General features: G+C 40.4%; 2 protein-coding genes across 4 annotated transcripts in view; both read left to right on the top strand.

Annotated features, from left to right (window-relative positions):
- Positions 1–17,900, top strand: part of sv2a (synaptic vesicle glycoprotein 2A) — a 39,372-nt gene extending 21,472 nt beyond the window's left edge. The window contains exons 2-13 of one of the 2 annotated variants that reach the window (XM_067511190.1): positions 1,402–1,463; positions 1,620–1,800; positions 3,375–3,526; positions 5,009–5,142; positions 5,819–5,908; positions 6,464–6,571; positions 6,904–6,992; positions 8,216–8,380; positions 8,856–8,989; positions 13,022–13,228; positions 13,366–13,525; positions 14,113–17,900. In XM_067511190.1, the coding sequence (XP_067367291.1) occupies positions 1,640–1,800; positions 3,375–3,526; positions 5,009–5,142; positions 5,819–5,908; positions 6,464–6,571; positions 6,904–6,992; positions 8,216–8,380; positions 8,856–8,989; positions 13,022–13,228; positions 13,366–13,525; positions 14,113–14,296 (1,584 nt within the window). In that variant the 5' untranslated portion in view covers positions 1,402–1,463; positions 1,620–1,639 and the 3' untranslated portion in view covers positions 14,297–17,900. The remainder of the gene's footprint in view (positions 1–1,401; positions 1,464–1,619; positions 1,801–3,374; positions 3,527–5,008; positions 5,143–5,818; positions 5,909–6,463; positions 6,572–6,903; positions 6,993–8,215; positions 8,381–8,855; positions 8,990–13,021; positions 13,229–13,365; positions 13,526–14,112) is intronic. The other variant, XM_067511189.1, reaches the window with a different exon arrangement.
- An 871-nt stretch (positions 17,901–18,771) lies between these two features.
- On the top strand, positions 18,772–21,080 carry bola1 (bolA family member 1). Of its 2 annotated transcripts, none has more exons than XM_067511531.1 (2): positions 18,772–18,887; positions 19,544–21,080. In XM_067511531.1, exon 2 carries the CDS (start codon positions 19,568–19,570, stop codon positions 20,015–20,017), a length of 450 nt encoding a protein of 149 aa, XP_067367632.1. In that variant the 5' UTR covers positions 18,772–18,887; positions 19,544–19,567; the 3' UTR covers positions 20,018–21,080. The 2 variants fall into 2 exon arrangements, with proteins under 2 accessions (XP_067367632.1, XP_067367633.1); XM_067511532.1 differs by lacking the exon at positions 18,772–18,887 and adding an exon at positions 19,154–19,361.
- The last annotated feature ends 967 nt before the right edge of the window (positions 21,081–22,047 follow it).

Below are 22,047 nucleotides of genomic sequence, written 5' to 3' on the forward strand. Positions count from 1 at the left end.
TGCAGCACGTTTTCTAACAAATACTCCAAGGCACAAACATATAACCCAGTCGAATTCAGGATCGATTTTAACCTTTTAACCTTTGTTCTTAAGGCACTGAAAGGTCTTGCTCCACCTTATTTATCCATGCTCCTAAAGCCACTTAGGCGATCGAGATCACAAGAGATAAAAGTGACTGTGCTTTCTCACACCTTTTGTAAGCAGGCGCTTCATTTCGTAGTTAGACGCCATATTTATTTATTTATTCATCTCTTTATGTCTTTCTACTTATTGATTGGTTTGTTTCTTCTTTTCTGTCTCATAGTAATTTGATGGTACGTTTTGTATTCGACTTGGTAGCTCAATTATTTTAACGATGTATTAGTTTTAAATTGGTTACCTTTATCTGTAGTCTTTCCCTGACCCTGATCATACAATGTTCTTTGTGTTTTAGCTGCCAACGCTAAGTCTACCTTCATCATCATTTGTTTGCTATAACCATGACCTTCCCCAAATATAACCGTACCCGTGCTGCCACCTGCAGATACGTATCAGGTTCTCCAAATTAAACAGCAATATATGACATCATTTGTCTTCTGATAAATAAATCGGTCGGTTGGTTTTAGAGGGCTTTGGGGGATCTGGTTTCAGAGGACAGTCTCACTGATATGTCAGAAAGGGTGATTTTAAAAACATCGACCTGCAGTAATGAGGTAGTAATGTCTTATCGTTACAGGATGAAGTCACTCAAATGGATCTTAAGTAAATGTTACTCACTCAGTGTCCTAACTCAGGTCATTAGGGGCAATAAAGTGGACTGTGTCTATTTTCCAATACTAATTATAACATTACTGTCATTTTATTTGCGGACAATTGACAATAGAATTGAAATACAGATGTCAAGAGCAGGAGATGAGATTTTCCCTCCCTGCAGGCTCAGGCAGCATGAGCCTGTTGACAGGATGTCAATAAGACAGCAATTGCAACTGCTGTGTGTGTGTGTGTGTGTGTGTGTGTGGGAGAGTCACAAAGGCAGACAAACAGACAGGCAGACAGACAGAAAGAGGCAAGTGGATATAGGATGTGTGAGTCATGGTAGGAACTCAAATCACAGGACTGGTTTGACAAAGGTGCTGTTTGTTTCTGCTTCCAGCCTGTCTGCTCCTTGGTGGTGACTTTTTCTCATAATATTCAGTGTAGACACTGTCAAGTGAGATGACACTGGGGGTATGAAGATGCGAAAAAGACAGAAAAAAAAACCAACGGATTTTAATACAAACAATGTCTGTATGATATGTCTGTATAAGTTTTGTGAAGGTGCTGTGCAGAATAAACCTTTTTGATTATCTCTGGTAGTATACAGGTCAGATGACGTTGGTCAACTCTGTCTCTTTGTTTTGTGCTTCATTCAAAATACTTCAGTAGTCCAATAATGAGCCAAACGAGCTGATTTACTGGGAACTGGAAACCTAATGAGAGTTGAAGTGAGTGCTGGAAGTAATATCAATATTTTTAATGATGAATAATATTCATTATCTAGGCCTCTGTCTCTTGTTTCCTCCTCACGTTCATTGCCATCACATTCCCACTTAATCTCTCTCATCTTTTTCTGACTCTTCTTTCCTCCCCTCCTCCTTTAGGTTTAATCGTGTACCTGGGGATGATGGTCGGGGCCTTTGTATGGGGTGGCCTGGCTGACCGGATTGGCCGGCGGCAGACCCTCCTCATCTCACTCTCCATCAACAGCGTGTTTGCCTTCTTCTCGTCCTTCGTCCAGGGCTACAGCTCCTTTCTCTTCTGCCGCCTGGCCTCTGGTGTGGGGTAAGGAGCGGCATGAGTCACACAGGCACAGCAGCAGCCAGAGCTGGAATGAGAGGCAGTCACGAGCACTGTGGTACATCAGTGGACTTGACAAGCAGAGTGATGTCACATGTCAACCAACAGATAAAAAGCACTGCTAATGTATAATGCTGTTCAAGACCACACGCCTGCTAATCTACCACATATTTGGATGTCTGTGAGGTCCTGTTTTGCTATGTGCTTTTTTAAAGTCACTAATTGTTTCAAGTTGCCCTGAAATGAGAAGTAATTTCATACTTCTGATTTCAGAATAAGCTGGCGTTACCAGTTTGATTGAAGTTGGTCAAGAAGGCACATTAGTGTAGTCACACTCACTTTAAATGAATGCGAGACATTCTGATGTCTCTTAAGGCTTTTTCTGCCCGTGTTTCTGTCCATGTTGTGTGAGTGCTGGCAACAGAATATCCACAAAATGGTGGCCTTTGCTCTGATTGTCAGGCTCAGATTCTAAATCGCAGCCTTCAGGGAGGGAACAGCAGCAAACCACAAACAGACCCATCCTAACACAGAGGGTTTATTTTCCTGTCAACGACACGTCTGTTATCTTTTGATTTCTAGGTTTTGCATTCAGCTCATTCATTTTTAGCTGCGTGGACCTAGAGAGGGAAATATGGTTCAAGTTGGTCTGAACTAAGAATCCAAACAAATATAAGATGAGTTTCCAGAAATGTCTTTGTGTGATCAGTACTGCAGAATTTAGTGAGCCCCCACTACTTACAGTAAATTGCGCCCCCAGCAGGGCAAAGTCTTGCTACCCAGTAAAATATTTTGACATGTACTCAGTCTTTTGTACATTTACCATTTCTAGACAATGGTGATCCTCATATATTTTACCATAGCTGCTGACTGTTTCACTGTTACCGTGCTTCTGCTGTAGGGGAATCACAGTTGGGAACGTTCACAGTGGCTTAACAAGCCATCCTGCAGCCCACATTTCAGCTTATCTTCATAATCAGGAAAACTTCCCCGCACTCTGTCTTCCCCATTAAATGATAATCTGTAGATTGTGAAACTGTCTTTATCTCTAGTGAAATGTGCACAGGGGCCTGTTCGATAGGAATTTTGCTTCCAGTTGCAGTTTGGGGATCTTTAACCTGAGTCACTCTATTAACAATCAGTGGCTCTGCTTGATTGCGGAGCTGTGAGCCTGTCTGTGACCTCAGTTCCCATCAGACTCTAAGTTGTTGGGATGGAAGATGCACAGAGGCCCTGTAGATGGGGAGATGGTGTAGTTAAATACAATTGACTGGGCCATTAGAGGCGGCTTTGAAGACTTCAAGCTGCATTCTCAATAAACTACAAGGCTGCACAGTTGTCTCTCATGCTGTCTCTCCCGTTGCTTTCTCTTTCACGGTGGATCTGCTTGCTTTGCTCTCAGCTCTCTCTTTGTTTTTGCTTCCTTTTAATCTACCATTGACCTTTTCTCGCTTTCTTCCTCCTTTGTTTCCCTCTCTTCTCTGCAACATTTGCTTCCTCATGTGGATCTGTTCCCTTCGTTTAATTCTCTTCCCCGCGTCTCCCTCTTTACTTTACAGTATCGGCGGCTCCATCCCCATCGTGTTTTCCTATTACTCTGAGTTCTTGGCCCAGGAGAAGCGAGGAGAGCATCTGAGTTGGCTGTGCATGTTTTGGATGATCGGTGGTATCTATGCCTCTGCCATGGCCTGGGCTATCATCCCACACTATGGTAAGAAAATATGGAGCTAATCTATTGTTCATTCAATTTAACAGTGGTTTTGAACCTGATAAGTGTTTGAGTGGTTTGAAAAATCAATTCTCAAAACTTAATTCGATCTTGTTTACTCTAGTCGCTGGCTGTTACCTTTATAAGGTTAAGTATAATCAGGGCTCATTTAATCAGAGCTTTCACTCTCTCTGTCAACAGTAGACCACAGTAACATTATTAAATCAAATGTAGCTTTTGCTTTGCCTCAGGAATCTTTGAAGAAATCAGTTATTTATGTTTTTAGCTTCTGTACAAAAGCATAATTTAAGTTTTCCCTGTGTGACTTTGGTCTCATCATCTTCAAATTGTACCAGCAACAAAGTGTACTGTGTGTCTCTATACTGTATGTACCATCCTACCCACTGAATATTCATTCAGACAGGTTCTATGGTCTAAATCATCAATCAAGTTATTGCAGGAGTTTTAGGTTTAGGACCCCCTCCTCACATCATCATTATAGTCATCTCGTCTGGGGCTACAAACAAGGACACTTTTTTTTTATTCTAGATCAGAAAACACTTAACTTGAATGCCTCCACCCCACCATCAGCGTGATTTGCCATTATAGAAAGTCAATAAACTTACAATATTGGTTTACGACACTCCAAAATGGATATGGATGCAAATGTATTTGCCAACAATTGTAACTTCCTCTAATTCCAAGCTGGTGTAGAGTCTAAATGACTGAGTGAGAAATTATCTACAGTATGACATTAAATTTTGTATGACTACACTTAAAAGTAGCCTCTCATTGTGTTACCATACAGTTATAACAGCTATTTAGTAGATTTACTTTTTTTTTTTAAACTGGAAAAACTTCTTTTCTTAACTAAGGTTTATTGCTAGATTTCTGTCTGCCAGAATGCCTGTCCTTCATCAGTGGATAGAGTTGGCTCAGTTTTCAAAAATGAAAAGTATTTAGAAATAAATGCATATCTAAAATAATAAATTCATGTTGCGTTTGGGGGATTAAATGACACGCTACCCGCTGAAATCAGTGAAAAATATGTTTTGAGCCTCCTACCCGTGCCCAAATTTAAGTCAGAGGAATATTTGGTTTTTCCACTAGACGTCTCATGACAAACTGGGGAAACGTTCTTTATTTTTTGTCAACTTTTTGATGAAACAGCCAAACTTGGCACCGCGGCACATTACAGTTTACTCGCTTCATTTCAATGTTACTGCTATTTGTCTTTAAAATGGTACAGTGCAGAATGTCAGCCACATTTCACTGAAGAGTAGGAAAAGTCTGGCCGGGCGGACAGGAATACAGATGCCAAATTGTTGCAATGCAGTTTTAATCACAGCAGTTTAAAGAGATGCACACTCCCAGAGCAGTTTAAATGTGAGTGGAGAAGGCTTTTTGTGCTCAGAATTCAAGTCTAGCAGCTGCCCCTCTGCTCGTGTTTACTCTGACGCCTCCCCCCTTCCTCTCCCTGTGTAGGCTGGAGTTTCCAGATGGGCTCAGCCTACCAGTTCCACAGCTGGCGTGTCTTTGTGTTGGTGTGCGCCTTCCCCTCTGTAGCAGCCATCTCCGCCCTCACCACCATGCCCGAGAGCCCCCGCTTCTACCTGGAGGTCAGCCTGTCAGCTCTCACCCCTCTCACCCCACAGACAATGTGGACGAATTATTTGAATACATACAGTGGAAAACAGGAAGCATCAGTGCGCTGCAAAGCGGTGCTCGCTGTGCAGCGGACAAAGTGCTGATTATATTGTTTCAGAGCACTTTGAATAATTTTGATGATTAGTCATTTTGATGATTTTGTAGGGTAAAATTGAGTTTTCAACCACATTGATATCGGTGTTTAAGTAACTAAAGCTGTAGCAGGATGCAGAGACACGTATGGGCATCTACGGAATCAGACGTGGAAAGAAATCCGCTCACTGTTTTCTCTTAGAAAATGTCCACACAAAATACTGCACTGCGTGTTGAATTTATTTTTTAATATTTAAAAAAATTCTCACAGCACAATGTGGCAAATGTGTGTCTGAATCCCGACCACTTAGGCAGACAGCTGCAAGTTGTTAGATCCGAAGATACTGATACTATACAGTTCTGCTGGCCTGTCCAGCAAAATTAAAGGCTAAACAAATATATGTGCCAAGATATACTGTATCATAATTCTTAGTATGATTTATGCCTTACATTACCTGCTCTGGAAATCTGCTTTTGCTGTGTTTTTAATTTCTGAGGCCGACTGCAACACAAGTTCTGACCAAAGCGTGAATTCGCGTTGTATCTCTTCTCCAGAACGGCAAACACGATGAGGCGTGGATGATTCTAAAGCAGGTCCATGATACCAACATGAGGGCCAAAGGTTACCCGGAGAGGGTCTTCTCCGTAAGTCACTTTTACATTCCCGGGCTATTGTCCGCATGCAGAAAATACTGTCATCGCGCTGTGCACGTATCAGTCTCCAGGCAGCAGTGCAGCAGATTTTAAGCTTGGTGCTGCAGAATTTTGCATATTAATAAATTAAAACAGATTTTGCTTAACTGCTGTCCTCGTTTATTGCTTCAAGCTACAGAGCTTATTACAACTTGAATGAAATATGGTGACATTAAAACGCTCTATCACCTCTTCTTACTACATTAGTCCAGTTATTATAACTGTTTAATATTGTAGGTGTAAGCTTAATTGCTAACTTGTAGCTGTACAATTGCCATTCACACGTTAGCACCTGTACTATCTGAAGCAAAGGTGCAAATTAAAGAGTGATGAAAAATGGCATAAAAGTAAAATAGTTATAGGTTTTATATATATTTATTAACACATACACATCAAAGCACATTTCATTAATTCATCACAAAGTACGTTGAAGGTAAAAAACATTTTAAAAAATCATGAAATGCAGCAACTTATTAATAATACGAATGGTTGTTTTCTTCCTTCCAGGTGACCACCATTAAAACGGTCAAGCAGTTGGATGAACTAGTGGACATAGGTGAAGGTGCTTCCTTGCCCAGGAAATGGAGGATAAAGCTTACAACACTTTTCCATCAGGTGCTGCCTTTTTTGCTTTTAATCTTTAATCTAGTTTATTCCCCCAAAATGATCTCTTTAAAACTACCTGTACTTAGAAAATACTGCAAATTTACTTCATAAACCCAAGTAAATGTCACAAGGAAAAAAAATCAGCTTTGAATTATTAGATTTTTTTTGCAGTCAGAATAATGTGTATTTACTATGCAGCTAGAATGAGATTCTGGGAAATAATTGGTTCTTTTGTGCAGATAATGAACAGAAACATGTTTTCACAGGTATTTCCAAAGGTTTTATATATTATATTATACATATTTTTCTCTGTGTGTCTGTGTCCACCTCTGTTCTTCCAGGTGTGGAGTAATTTCCTGACCATTTTCTCACCTGAGTATCGCCGCACCACCTACATGATGATGGCTGTGTGGTTCTCCATGTCCTTCAGGTGCGATCAGGTTGAATGATGATGCACCACTGCATGTTTCCGGGTGATACTGTGACGTATACGTGACCTGATATACAGGAATCCGGTCAGTAAAGTCAACGTGTTTGCAACGGCGAAAAAAAAATCTAGATAGCGTTGATCACGAAACACAGTGGCTTTTGACGCTTAGACGTAGTTAAGATAGATCTTCCATCGAAATGACATGACAAGGCTGCTTGTACAAGGTTACTAATATATAGATGAGTAGATCAGCGGCTTTCGGCTTGTCTCTTCAGGGGTCGCCAAGGCGGAACGTGTTCCCTAAGTTATTTGCAATAACAAATTCAACTATTAAAAGTAATGATGCCAATGTCAATAGAAGTCACATGCTTTATCTACATCAGGATTAACTGGTCAAGTCTTCTTTTTTAGTGCATTTTGCATTAAAGAGTAATAACACATGAAAACAATTCAGTTAAAGTACGGACATATTAACATATTAGCTAAATATATCGAAATTCAAATTCTTGCATTAAAGAAAAAATAAGGGGTTAGTAACTTACTACCGTTGTATGTTCATAATTATATCTTTTTTATTCAGTGTTTTAATGAATAGAATAATGATAATAATAATGAATAATCTACAAAGTGCAGAAAGTAGAAATTATAGTTATTAAATAAATGAAAAGTCTAATAAAAAGTAAGATAGTTTTCACTGAAATTGAACTGTGAGGAAAACAATAACTAGTATAGTACGGAAAAAACTATTCTGACACATATGAAATACTGTACTTTATCACTGCATTAATGTACTTTATGCAACCGGAATATTTATTAAAAGTGCAAAACAACCTTGGTCAGTGGTCAGTGGTTCGATTCCCGGTCCCTCCCGGCTACGTGTCCAAGCACCAAGTTGCTCCCGGTGGGTCAGGTGAGCGCCCTGCACGGCAGCCACCGCCATCGATGTGTGTGTGTGAATGGGTGAATGAAAGGCAACATCGTAAAGCGCTTTGGCTAAAAGTGCTAAATACAATCAACGTCCTCAGGGTCTCAAAGTACAGTATACAACCACCAGTAAGAAGGAAAAATGCTTCAAATGTTCCTCTGTCCTTTGTCGTATTCGTAGATACAACATTTTTTAGGAGCGTTCATATTTCCCCGTACGATTGTTAGATTTGTCTGTTTGTGTGTCAGAAACACCCTCACTGTCTTTGTCCCTCTGTCCGCTCCTCTTCCTCCTTCAGCTACTACGGTCTGACAGTGTGGTTCCCAGACATGATCAAGTACCTGCAGAAACAGGAGTACTCCTCCCGCACCAAGGTTTTTGTCAAGGAGAAAGTAGAACACGTCACGTTTAACTTCACCCTGGAAAACCAGATCCACCGTCAGGGACAGTATTTCAACGACAAGTGAGTTAACTGCATCTCCTTGTTAGTGTTGAATTAAGCAACACATTAGTGAGATCTGCTTCATTCCAAGGGCATTCTGACAATTTTTATATCTTACACATCTCCTTACTTAATGGATGAATTTTTTTCAAAACGTACCTTGTGGTGAATGAAAATAACCTAGATGAAAATATAAATGAGGCTGCAAAATCTATTATTCTGAATATGACTTTCATTGAATGGAAAGGCCTGCAGATGTGCTCGTGTCTAACAAGCCCGTCTTTGATGCTTCCTTTGACCTTGTCTCTTCAACCTCAGCACTGCATGTGATTTCAGCTGTTATTCAAACAGCATTATGGTAATGGAATATCAGACAGCCTAATAGTTTCAGCCCTTGTGATCAAAGGATTCTTTCTCTTCTTGCATCCCCATTCTTTGTCCCTCTATGGCCTTTTTGCCTCCTGATTTCTTCATCCTCATCTTTAATTACTCGTAGGTTTATGAACCTGAAAATGAAGTCCATGGTGTTTGAGGACTCTCTGTTTGAGGAGTGTTACTTTGAGGACATCATCTCCAGCAACACCTTTTTTAGGAACTGCACTTTCATTGCCACTCTCTTCTACAACACAGGTAGGAAACGTACACATTTGTTTGCGGTGAGACTGTATAATAAAACATTTAAAGTGTGGGGGTGGGGGTGGGAGGTTTACTATGGCCCTCGGTGAACATTATAGGTGAAACTGGTTAACATCTGCTCCAGAAGGGATGAAAATAATTAGTGGAAGATGAGTCTGGTGCAGAAAAAAAAGGTAAGTAAACAAGGAGAGGAAGAAGGATAAAGACTCACTGACCTGCTACGACTCCTATGGTAAATGGTCTTTACCTTTTAAGAACCCAAAGTGCTTTACATTTCTCCTCATTCACCTATTTGAACTCTCACAACGATGGGGGAGCAACTAACTTGGGCTTCAGTGTCTTGCTCACGTTGACATTTGACAGTAGGACCTGTCGAAACACCAACCCTGGGACCGGTGCTAATGCATGTTTACCAACCGCATCCCCTCTGTCTCGAGGGCATCGGAAAGATCAGACCCTACCTCTCTGAATATGCACGCCGATTCATTGCCCAGGCGCGGGTCACATCCCTGTTCAGATCTCCCCACAGGCTTCCCGTAGATGCCTGCAACATAGAGCAGACAACTCGACGGCGCCTGCTCGACTCCCTCATTTAGGTCAACAATCCCTCCCGCCCTCTGCCAACAAACGCTGCCTGGTCCCTTCACCGCACAAAACACACAAAGCAAAACTCTGCAGCTCAATGATCCCACGATGCCTCTCAGCAGCCTGACCGCCAATAGAAAAAATAAAAATAAAAATCCAAAAACAGAACTTTTACCCAATTTTCTATTCCCTAACATCTTCTGATCTGTTTTTTCTTGCACTTTCACCTCATGAAACAGAAACACTTCTTCTCATAGCACATCTATGTTTTTCTAGCACTTGCATTTAAGCCTTTGGGTGAATAATGATGTTATAAAGATCTAAATGGTTTGTAAACTGAGGTCTCTCTTTCTGCCAGTTTTACCTTTCTGCCTTTGGAAGTGCATTCAAAGATTTCCTGCTCACATACTGTAACTAGCCTTTGAGCAGACCAGCTGACACAGTTTCCATCTCCGTTTGCTGTCTACAAATGCAAACCGGTTTGTGTGACATGTTCTTTACAGATACTGTTCTTCTATTTCAACTGTGTTTAAGTTGCAGTTTCGAGGGTTTATATTCCGTTTTCCTGAACACTGTATTTCCAGCTTTTCTTGTTAAAGAGCACTAAAATCAGCTCCAACTGTTTGTCTAAATGGCTCAACCCGGTCCCACCCCCTCACTGCCACCACACTGAATGACTGGCACTCCACCAAATTCAACATCACAAGGGTGCAGCGTCTCCTAGCAACCCAAATGAATCCTTCTGCTTTAATGTCCCTCATCTAGTCTCATCATTTTATTTTAATCCAGAAAAAGGGTGTCACATGCAAAAGAACTGAGAACTGTATTTTTGCAGATTTTAGATAAGGACAGGTGACCTATAGATTCAGCAGCTGTGCACTCGTATACAAACACATCAGACGTAGTTGCTGGACTCTCCTCTTGCTTTGCAGGTGCAGTCAGTGTCAGCCAGGATTTTCTCAGCAGACCAGGAAATTAGAAATGTGTTTGCTTAAGGCTCAATTAAGGCTCAATCTTCCTTTGAGCTGTTTGGCTGAGCGATTATGACCATACTTTACTGATACAATAGCTACCGTGCAGCAAGTCCTAGTACATGAAGTGAGAGTAGGAGAAAAGAATTTGCTTGAGAGTAACATCTGTCTCTTAGAAGAAGTGAGCATAAAGATTGGCTTAATGTATAACAGCAAACAACAGATGCATTTCATACATACATTTGATTCAGCAGAGCTCAAATGTGTTTAAAGCCCTGTCTTTTACCCACATTACGGCAAAGTAGAGCCCAGATGTTGAGTTGTTTCATCAGCCTTTTACTGGAGCACACAGAGCTGTTGTTCACGGTGTCTCTGTCGCAGCCATGGCTCCCTGTTTGCCCACCTGGCCCAGACAGATCATAAGCTGTTGTTTCCTTTTGTGTGTCCTTGACCAAACTATACTCTGAGGGATCCTCAGATTATGTTTTTCATTTTAATTAGAGTTGTTTTTCCGAGATAATCGAGATCAGAATATGTATTTACAGATTTTTCTTTGTGTGTACACTGCACACAACACGAACACCCTCAGCCCGGATGTGGCAATATAACTATGTGCATATGCAACTCCACACACACACATACACACAAGTGTCCAGTGCATCCAGAGGGTCTTCACGCCTAACTTTTTCCACATTTTGTTATGTTACAGTTATGTTATTCCAGAACGGATTTCACATGTCATTTTGGGCTATTGTTTGTAGAATTTCGAGGAAAATAATGCATTTGATCCGTTTTGGAATAAGGCTGCAACTTAACAAAATGTGGAAAAAGCCAAAAGGCGTTTGAGAGTCGCCCTATTAATATTAATATTAATATTAGAAGTTTAATAAATAAAATAAGTACAGCTAAAATCCTAGAGATTTGTTTGCATGGCAAATGTTATAAAAAGTTAAACACATTAAATAATAAATAAATAACTACAACAGGCTAATTATGCTATTAACGCCCATGTTGTAGAGCATCAGTGTCAGAGTTCAGGTTGTATTACGGGATTGTTTAATTTGAAGCAGATTTAATGTAGAGTCACGTGACTGAAGAGAGCAACAAACAAACAATTTACAGCTCTACGGTATTTTTCCGACTTCGAAACGAATTAAACCTCACACAAGTGCGTACGTTTTAATCGCCTGTGCATGTTCCCTTACACAACTCTCTGATTAATGGCACAAAAACCGGTGCACGCTTACAGGGTGCACAGCATTCAGAAAGCACAAAAACGCTTCCTTACGATCTAGATGCGCCCTTTCCGTGGTCCATCCAATTTGTGTTGCCTTGGGTCAGCAAAACCACACGTAACCCGCCCAAGTCTGGTCTGGGTCTTGACAGACCCGAGCCTACACCTCTGCTCCATTCACGCCGTGAGGAAGTCTGCAAAATTACTGCATCGCATGGCTTAAAGACGCCACAGGCTGGTGGGGAGTCATGAGGAACTTCATCAGCCCAAGCAACCGACAGCAGTTCATCATCAGCAGAAATGTCAACTCCTGTCACCAAGCCCAGGGAAATAATTACCTCATCTCAAGCAAGAATTGGAGCTATTCTTTTCAGGATCGCACCAAGAATTAGAAATTTTATTCCCTGGACCACATAAGAACAAGATGTAATAGGCAAGGCTTATGATAAAGAACCAGAGTACAGTCTGCTTGTACTTCTGGGCTGTTGGACCATCACTGTTAATTGGATACTTTGCACAACTGTTGCAGCTGCTTATTCCAGAATCAGGCAGAGAAGGGCTCTTCTTTAATCTCAGGCCTAAACAAATATTTGAGACTTGTTTTCTGACCATTCACTGTATCATACGAGAGCTGAGAAGAAAACAGCTGCAGTCAACAAGAAGATCCAGCAGCCATGACAACACAATACCCTTGTGTTTTTATTTTTTTTCTATTTGCAGCAAACTCTGCACATGGGGGAAAAACATAAGGTATTTTTCTTCATACATGGATATACTGCGGTTTCTGCCCAATACTAAGAAGTTAAAGAAAATAAAGATTTAAATTTCATGATCTACATGTATGTTTTTCAAGCTTAGTGCAAATGGTTTCGATGATTCTCTTTGGACACTGTATATATTCTATTTTATACAGTACATGACCAGGACCTAATAAAATTAGAAGAAGATTAGCAAAACCTGAGCATCAGAAAACCAGTTTCTTCCGTTAAAGGGACATTTTCCTCTCTGCTGTCACCTAGTGCAGGCAGGATTTGTTGTGTTCTCTCTATAATGTTTTGACATTACTATGCAAATGTCTTCAAGTCATTTTTGCTGTGATTTTAATGCTCCCAACTTTTCTTCTTCTGGGTTTGTGCTTTTGTCGAACACAACCTGACTTGCTCATATGAGTGTATTGGAATAAAAGGTGTGATATCCCACCCCTGACCTCTGCTTCCCTCCCCTCATCCTCTCCAGATCTCTTCAAGTACAGGTTGATCAACTGCAAGCTTCTCAACAGCACTTTCATGCACAACAAAGAGGGCTGCCTGCTCAGTGACATCAGCGATGAGAACAATGCCTACATGGTCTACTTTGTTAGTTTCCTGGGCACCTTGGCAGTGTTGCCAGGCAACATCGTCTCCGCGCTGCTCATGGACAAGATCGGGAGGTTGAGGATGCTGGGTAAGACAGGTCACGTCACTCAACTCCATATGTGCTGTGACAGAAGATGAGTTCGTACATCAGCATCCTTTTTGGACATGTCGGGTTTTCCATGCACCAATCCTTTCACAAACATTTTCTTCTTTCTCTCTGTACAGCGGGCTCCAGCGTGATCTCTTGCATCAGCTGTTTCTTCCTGTCTTTTGGCAACAGTGAGTCAGCCATGATTGCTCTACTCTGCTTGTTCGGGGGAATCAGCATCGCCTCCTGGAATGCCCTGGATGTGCTGACTGTCGAACTCTACCCCTCTGACAAGAGGTAGGCAATTTAGGCACGAAATCTGTTGACACCATGAAGACAGGGTCAGTGCTATTCAATGACATAGTAAATGATGTCATAGGAGGAGCCCTCCAATGGTTGGCTGGCTTATAGGGATGGTTGAAATTGGGGACTGAAATCATTGGCGGTGGTTGTGATGTAAATGGATTTAAGCTGTGTTGTTGCCATCGAATGCCTACTGCAGAATGTGCTTTTTTTTTTTTTGGTCCCAACTAAAGTAGCAGAATGTGTGAATTCTCATTTGATTGAATAATATAAATTGAAGCTCATATGAAATGAAACATGACTATTCTTGGGGATATATAATTTAGAAATCCTACCAAACCAGGACTGTGTAAGAGTTTTGATTTTAGGAGATGTAGCTCCATCTATTGGTCATAAATAGTCCCTACAGTCTCTGAATGATTGGCCACCCACAGCTGATGTACTGGGGTTTATTAAGCGATAAATTACTCTTGTGTTAATGTATTACTTTCTCTTTTGGAGGCTTTTATTCCTTGAGATAAAACAGTAAGGAACTGACTCTGTTCTCCTTTTCTGTCCCTTCTTTTTTTTTTTTTTACCAGAACCACAGCGTTTGGCTTCCTCAACGCCCTCTGTAAATTAGCAGCTGTTTTGGGCATAAGCATCTTCACCTCGTTCGTGGGTATAACCAAGGCTGTGCCCATCCTATTTGCCTCGGGGGCGCTGGCGGCGGGCAGTTTTCTGGCTCTCAAACTACCAGAGACACGGGGTCAGGTGCTGCAATAGTGTGGCGCCAATTATTTTCTGGGGGCCAGAAGAGTTTTCGCCACACTGTGAATGAATAGCTCAAGAGCCCTCTAAATTCTACCCCTTAACCCCTCCTCCACAATAAAAGTTTGTGCACGTAAGATAATGCAAAAGATGTACAGATCTGCTGAGATATAAATATTTGGGATTGGTCATTATGCAGTAAGTCACCCTTTAAAGATAGTAAGTAAAAAATATTAATGATTGCTCAGAATTGTTGAATTAGTAAAAAAATGAGGCAAAATATTCAGTAAGAATTCAAACATTTTATTCCTCTTGAATACAACGGTGTATTTACAGTCAGCCCTTCCCATAACATGAATATACACCCAAACTTGGAGGTGAGGGAATAGAGCTCTTGTTAACGAGCCAAGCAAATAGACCACTAGCCATTGTTGCAGAGTTCTTTCATTCTGCTGAGCAAATTCAACTCGCCTCCGAAGTCCTGAGTCCTTTTCCCTTGTTGGACACGGATCAAAAATGCAGCATTTTACACCTTTATTTTAAAGCATTTTTGACTTTGCAGGGCAAAACCAAGACACAGATCTCTTGGCTTGTCCTCTTTTACCTGTCCGTCTCACTTCTTTCTCTCCTGATGTCGTGTGTTGGTGATTAACTGCCATTTTACAGATTATAGAACATTCCAGTTTTGCTTCTGTTGTTGTTAGGATTGGACAAGATCAATCAAGCCCCTTTTTCCCTTTAAAGCATTTTTTTCTGATCCCATCTGCTCAGTCATGAGATCAGTCAAATCAGTTCACAAAGAGGTTTGATATCGTGTGCTGCCATTGGATCACAATAACGAAGCTGTTAATTAAAATGTACATTTGAAGCACAACATTTGCCAGTGTGAATGTCCCTAACATTTTCTTGATGAAAATGTTTAGAATCTCACACTCCCACTTTTCAATCATACTGTACATCTCTTTGTAAAAAATGCCTTTTCGGTACCTTTGCTCCCACACTTACAGTATGTTTGTCTCTTAGAAAATATGTTTTAGAGTGTGTTATGCATGTCACAAAGTATGTCTGTAACTTTATGAAAATCCATTATATCCAACACGTAAACATCCTTTTGGACGTGTTGCATTTTCCTATTGATTAGCCTGATTTACATTTTCATATTTAGGAAATTGTGACTGTTAAAAGCAACAGTGATTGGTTTTTCCTGCTGCGATACCATAAAAACAGATGAATCTTTCCATCACCATCCTCAGAGAAAATGCCGCAAAATGGGGTTCATGAAAATGAAAATATTTCTTTAGTCGGTGAAATCCTACAACTACATACGGTAGAAAAGGCAGGAATTTAAAAAGGAACTACATGTTACACACAAAGACACTTTGAGATTTGATGTGGTCATCGTAGGCACAAAGTGGGTTAGAGCTGACACATACATTATTAAATTATTAATATATTTATGTGAGTGTGTTTCTCAGTGCAATATCAAACTTCTGTGCAATATTGAAATTTTAATTGTTCATCTTTGGCTTTTTACCATCTCACATTAGGAAATTTTTAAAATTCTGGGTGATTATTAAATAGTTGAAAAATACTATTTCCTAGTTTGGGGTGTCTTTGTTCTTGGGGCACATAGCTTGGTTAACAGTGAGGAGTATTTGCAGTTGAATATAATGAGGGATGAATGAGGGTATGAAGTTAGAGTACACTGGGACTGAGTGAATGCTTGTGCTTTATTTTACAAACGTAGCTAGATATAAAATCATAAGATTCACTTTAGAGAATTCACTGCCAAAGGGCTGATCTTCATTTATCCCAGACTGGAAACAGCACAGTGTCAGCAAAAATTATGACCACATTCCCCTGAGCTCAATAAGTGAGTGGTATGTTCACAATTGCATGGTAAAAGAAAAAAACAAACAAAACACCCATTATCATGTCAGATTAACAAAAACGTTTCTGTCCAAACTGCCATTTTGTAGGATAGCAGCCATACTATATGTAGACGCAAGACAGTTGAATACGTAGACAACACATTGCACTAAGTGTACACTGTCGTACTTGCACAATTACGGATGCCTTGAGTTTCTTCTACACGTGTCCAGATGCAGCCATGCTAGAGATTTAAAGGAGAACAAGGTGAGCATTCAGCAAGAGCACAAATACCAAAAACGTACCAAATGACAAAATTGTGAATACGAGTGCAGTTGTGAACATAGGTGCTGTGAGCTTTGATGACCTGCCCCATTACGCTCCACCGTTACACTTCATCTCACACAAATTGATCTCCAAATCTGACAACTTGTGTGTGCCATAAGTACCACCCCCCATGAATTATTGCCAAATATTTTTATGGCCTGAGTTTACACATTACACAGTTTGATTCTCTGTTATAGATATGAACATATGTAAATAGAAATAACTAATAAGATAGTTCTTTAAACCTTTTGACCCCTAAAAATGTACTATTTAGCAGTCGATCTTATGTAGAATTTTGGTCATGTACAAAGAACAAGTGGACCTACAATTCTATGTTGTAATGCAGACTTTGTTTTCACAACTCATCTGAGAAGGTTTTGTGTTTTAGTCTGTGGGAATCCAGATGTTCTCATTTTAAAACACCGAGAAATATTAGCTTCAGAAGCCAAAATGTCCAAGTCAGAGAGCAAAATTTGCCCAGATTCCCCACTTAAAAGCACAGCGATAGAATAGAAATAGCATATTAACCGCACAGATATATAAAAGCTAAACATCAGCCGTCCTACACTCTGTATGTTTTCCTGTATCACCCATGAAATGAAGAATAATGATGTCAAGGTAATTGTTGTATTTGTTCAACATGGAATGCTGTGGAAACGTTTAATTGTCTCGGTGACTCAGTCCAGGCTCCGTCCAAGTCAAGATAGTCTCTTGTATATACATATCTAAGCTTACTTCACAGGGTTTTTTGTACAATTCACTTGTTGCCAGAGCAACAGTCAAACGTGAGTGCAAAAAGTTAATAAAGCAATAAGTGTTTGGATAATTTGTCTCCTATTCTCTGATTCGAAACTATTGGGAATTGGAGCACATTATGATATGCTGGCCTTCTCCACTAAAATGCTGGGTGTTGGCTTAGTAATGGCACCTGACTGAACAGCTAACATTCGTGTGTACTATCTGAAACATTTGTAGGTCTCGAGGCTTTTGTCAATAAGATTGCGTTGCCATTAATTCAATGTAACAAAGAATGAATCACCTTTGCCATTGTACTGTGTTGTAGAATTTGTAGTGTATTGTAAGTAGAAAATGTTTGTGCTTCTATAAATATAAGAAAAAAGTGTAAAAAAAAATGAAAGTGTAAATGAACTATGCTGTATGTTGTCTATGATTTGTGTGTATTTTGTAAATGCGAATGAAATATAATACATCAATGTTAAATACTGGTTATGAATCATAGTTAGCCCAAATGTGATGACATCAGTTCTGTTAAAAGGTGTGTAAGATCTTTTTTTTTTTTTTTTTTAAATATTTTCTCATCGTTGATTGTTGGGTTTGCACTTTGATGTGCAGCTGACCCTTTGGAATCATAATGATAACCAAGAACCGTGAAGAATAAACAAGGATTAATAATTCCAAAACACATTTCGTCATTTTTTTATGTGTATTGTTATTTTATGATGTTTGTTTCAATTTGTTCCAACGCATACATTTGAAAAGTTTTAATACTTACTATACTTACAAAGTTTCTTTTACTAATAATGGAAATTATAAGAACTTTAATTACTGTTGGCTTGACAGTTAAAAAAGTAGGACAAACATGGTAACGTGTACAAGACAGAAGAAAACAGAAAAAAAAAGCTCTAAAAAATATTCAATTTAGAATATGAAAGATCTGCAATGGCTTCTTACTTCTGAGAAACTAATTTAAAATACTTTGGAGTAAGATCTGTCTCTTGTTATACTCTCACTGGCCACTTTATTAGGCACACCTGTACAATCTAATGCAATCCAATACAGTGGCTGTGCTGTGAATTCTTTTTTTCTTTTTTTCTTTTGTCCTTTCGGCTTCTCCCGTGAGTTCAGGGTCGCCACAGTGGATCATTTTCCACATGGTGATTTGGCACAGTTTTTACACCGGATGCCCTTCCTGACGCAACCCTCCCCAATTTCTACCGGGCTTGGACCGGCACTGAACACCTGGGGAGGGGAATGGGCTGTTCGGGGTTCAGTGTCTTGCCCAGAGACACTTCGACATATAGCCAGGGCCAGACCGGCCCCAGTAAATCCGTCTGCAGAACTGTGTGACACTGTGACCTGCAGCACAGACCTGTGCTCCCCAAGGCACAGTCCCATCTCCGTTTCTCTTCCCTCTGTACACCTCTGACTCCAGGTACAACTCAGAGTCCCGCCACCATTCAGAAGTTTTCTGATGACATTGCGGTTGTCGGATGCATTCAGGGTGGAGATGTCACGGACTATCGACCACTGGTGGACAACTTGGTTAACTGGTGCGAGCGCAATCCTGGAGAGAACTACAAACTGATTAAAAACTACAAGACCCAGCTCGGTTTTAGAAAGAGAGCGCTTTCGGTGACGTCATAGAGCGACACAACCTGACAGTCGGAAGGTGAGCGGCCTATTTCACTGCAAATTAAGCTTTGCTTAATGTTGAACATTTAAGCGGATAATTAAAATAGACGTGTGTCTAATGTGTTGTAGAACTTTTCGATGTAGATTTAGTTTCATTACCTCAGTCTTGCTTGCACTTTGGGCTTTCTGTTAAAGCTAACGTTAGCAAACAGTGTTAGCTAAAGTGTAGATTGGATGAAACACGTGATATGGCTGCGACTTTGAACTGTATCCTGTAACTATGGTTATATCGCTTTCACTACAATAATTACTTGATTTAGTGGCAGGTTAACGATGTCATGTGCGTCAATTAAATTTGAAAAGCCTTGCAGTAATCTATCCGTTATCCAGATTTGGTTATCCGAAGTTTGAATCATGTCAACTGGACTTGTTTTCCTTGGTTAGAAACGTTTCGCTACTTATCCAGGCAGCTTCTTGCACACAGTATCATCACAGTGGCCCTTTTCTGACAGTAGGTACACAAACTCTGACCTTATCTGAAAAAACAAGCTGCACCTAAACATTAAAAATACAGCTGTTTGTTGCTGCTGTTGCATAAAAGCTGAAGAAGCGTGTGAAACCATTAATATGTCTCAGATCTGTCAACAGCTCATCACATGTATTAAAGTAGTAATACACATTTTCCTTTCTTAGGTGGTCTCCAGCCACAACCTCTTGATGCTGCCCAGTGTCCTCCGCTGTGCTCGGCCCATCACCGCCAGTCTTGCCTTAACCCGGCCTTTGGCTAACTTCAGAGCACACATGGACCCAGACTCCAGCCGGCCTGTTGAGAGCGCCATCAGAACCAAACTCGCCAACACACTGCAGCCGGATCATTTAGAGGTTCACAATGAAAGCCACATGCATGCTGTGCCCCCCGGCTCTGAATCCCATTTCCGTGTCCTGGTCGTCAGCTCAAAGTTTGAGGGTCTGCCATTGATCCAGCGCCACCGTCTGGTTAATGAGGCTCTAAAAGAGGAGTTAAGTAGCTGTGTTCATGCACTGGCAATCCAGGCAAAAACCCCTGAGCAGTGGAGGAGTAACCCCACCCTGGCTAAGAGCCCAGCATGCATGGGAGGCTCAAAGGGAGATCGCACAGTGGAAGATAAACTCAAGCCTTCACATTAGTGCACGTGATGAGTAAAGGGTTGGACTGAGTTGTGAAGAATGTAGGTAGATACTTTAAGAGAGAGATAAAAATTGTTTCCTCTGTAATTTTACATATAATTATGATGCCTGGAGGTATTTTTAGTTTTTATTTAAGCTTTCAATGAGTGACGGCTTGGATTCCTTCGCATATAAAAAAAAAAATGTAATTGCATAACTTTATCTGAGTCAGTTTTGTATTCAAGAGCAACATTTTGCAAACAAAACACTCTTTTTCACTGCATTTGGAGATATTTTGCTCCGTTAAAGGAACAACACATTTAAAACAACACTTACCGTAAAATTCTGTGGGACATTATGACAGCTTTCCATTACAGTGATTGTAGCCATGCTCATAGTTTTAGCTATATCTGATTTGTGGAGTAAAATGCTCCACAATGTCAGAAAAGCCCCTATTGCCTAAACATTTACCGTGCTTTCTTATTCCTAGTTCAATGCTATGTGTATTAGTAAGGATTAGTTAGGCTGCATAATAGTAGTATTACAGGCCAAAAGTCAGAGTGAAAGCTTGCGCCTGAATTTCTGCAAGTGACCAAAAATGTCACCCCCCCCCCCCCTTTTTTTTTTTTTCCAGCTTATCCCATAAGTCTAGGGTCGCCACAGTGGATCATTAGTCCCTGTGTTGATTTAGCACAGTTTTTACACCAGATGCCCCCCCCCCCCCCCCCCCCCCCCCCCCCTCCGCTGGCTTGGGACCGGCACTGTGCTGATGGGGAGTGCCAGGGGCATTTAGACATGTGGTCAGGTAGATCAGGGCACCAATCTCTGACCCTGTGGTCGGTGGGCAGCCACTCTAGCGACAGAGCCACCGCCGCCCCAAAAACACTTTTAAAAAGTGTGAATAAAGAATCATGAAAGCAGCATTCAAGTGCTAAAAAAAAAAAAAGATTCACAATGTGTCAAATCTCCAGTTTTGTCAATTGGAAAATTATAACTTCTGTATGTATGAAACTACTTTTCCAGTGACTGAGCACTCTTTCGCATATTGGCACAGATGTGTACTGAGAAATAAATGTTAACAATATGTGAATGTCGTCTTTCAAGATTCAGTAACACACATTCTTGTGATGCATGTTAGGCTTCAAGCAAAGAAGCTCCCAACAAAATGCAAAGAAGCTTCAATACGTTAAATTGTTTAAAAAGTCAGATTCAGTTAATCTTGTGATACATTCCATTCTGGGTGTCTTCAAGCCTTTAACAGTCAAATGAGTTAAATGTAATCTTCACTGACTTCTGTAAATGGAACTCAAAACATGCTTGTCACGTGTAGGTTCCAACTACTGGGATGCATTTTATCGACTTTTATAGTGAGTTATGGATAATGACAGAGACATGCGCCATTGCCTGTGCTTGGTAGGATAATGTTAGTATCACAGGTTGAACACATGAGGGCAGTATGTGCACAAATCAAATGAAACTTTATTAGAGAGACTGAACTGATGGGCAAGATGTTGCCTATAATCTTCTTAAAGTTGAATATTCATATTAAAAAACACAAACTCTTGATGGAACAACATTAAGCAGTGTCTGGGCTAATTTGTGAGAAATTGAGCCGGCTAATTTTAATAAGGTAAGCTAATACCAAATGTTGGAAATGTAGAAAAGTAGTTAAAACGTATGGTTTAGTCAATTTTAGTTTAGTCATATTATTCTCATTTCAACTTTACAATAAGCTGAACAAACCAAAAGACAGAAGTACAATATATTTGTACTTTTCTGTGCATGCATGTGGGTGGCCGTCTGTTTTTGTCTTGGGGTTGTGTGTGTGTCACTGTGATGGTCTTCTTGTCCTTCCTGCAACCCTGATGACGGCCAAAAATCTCTCCTCATTTCTGTGAGAGTACAAAGACAATAAATATACATCAAAAATTGTTTGTGGGAGTCTCATGAAACAACAGTCCTTTACCCTAATTGTCATTCATCTGTGAGATTAATTTACTTTTAGATATTTGTAAAAATATTTGTTTAGATTTGATGCAGAAGGAGGCAGC

Source organism: Channa argus, chromosome 7 (assembly GCF_033026475.1).
Source record: "Channa argus isolate prfri chromosome 7, Channa argus male v1.0, whole genome shotgun sequence".
In the NCBI taxonomy this organism is placed as follows: domain Eukaryota; kingdom Metazoa; phylum Chordata; class Actinopteri; order Anabantiformes; family Channidae; genus Channa; species Channa argus.

What these genes read in the sequence shown, in the direction of transcription:
- bola1 (XM_067511531.1), top strand. Translation starts at nt 19,568, where the DNA reads ATGCTGCCCAGTGTCCTCCGCTGTGCTCGGCCCATCACCGCCAGTCTT.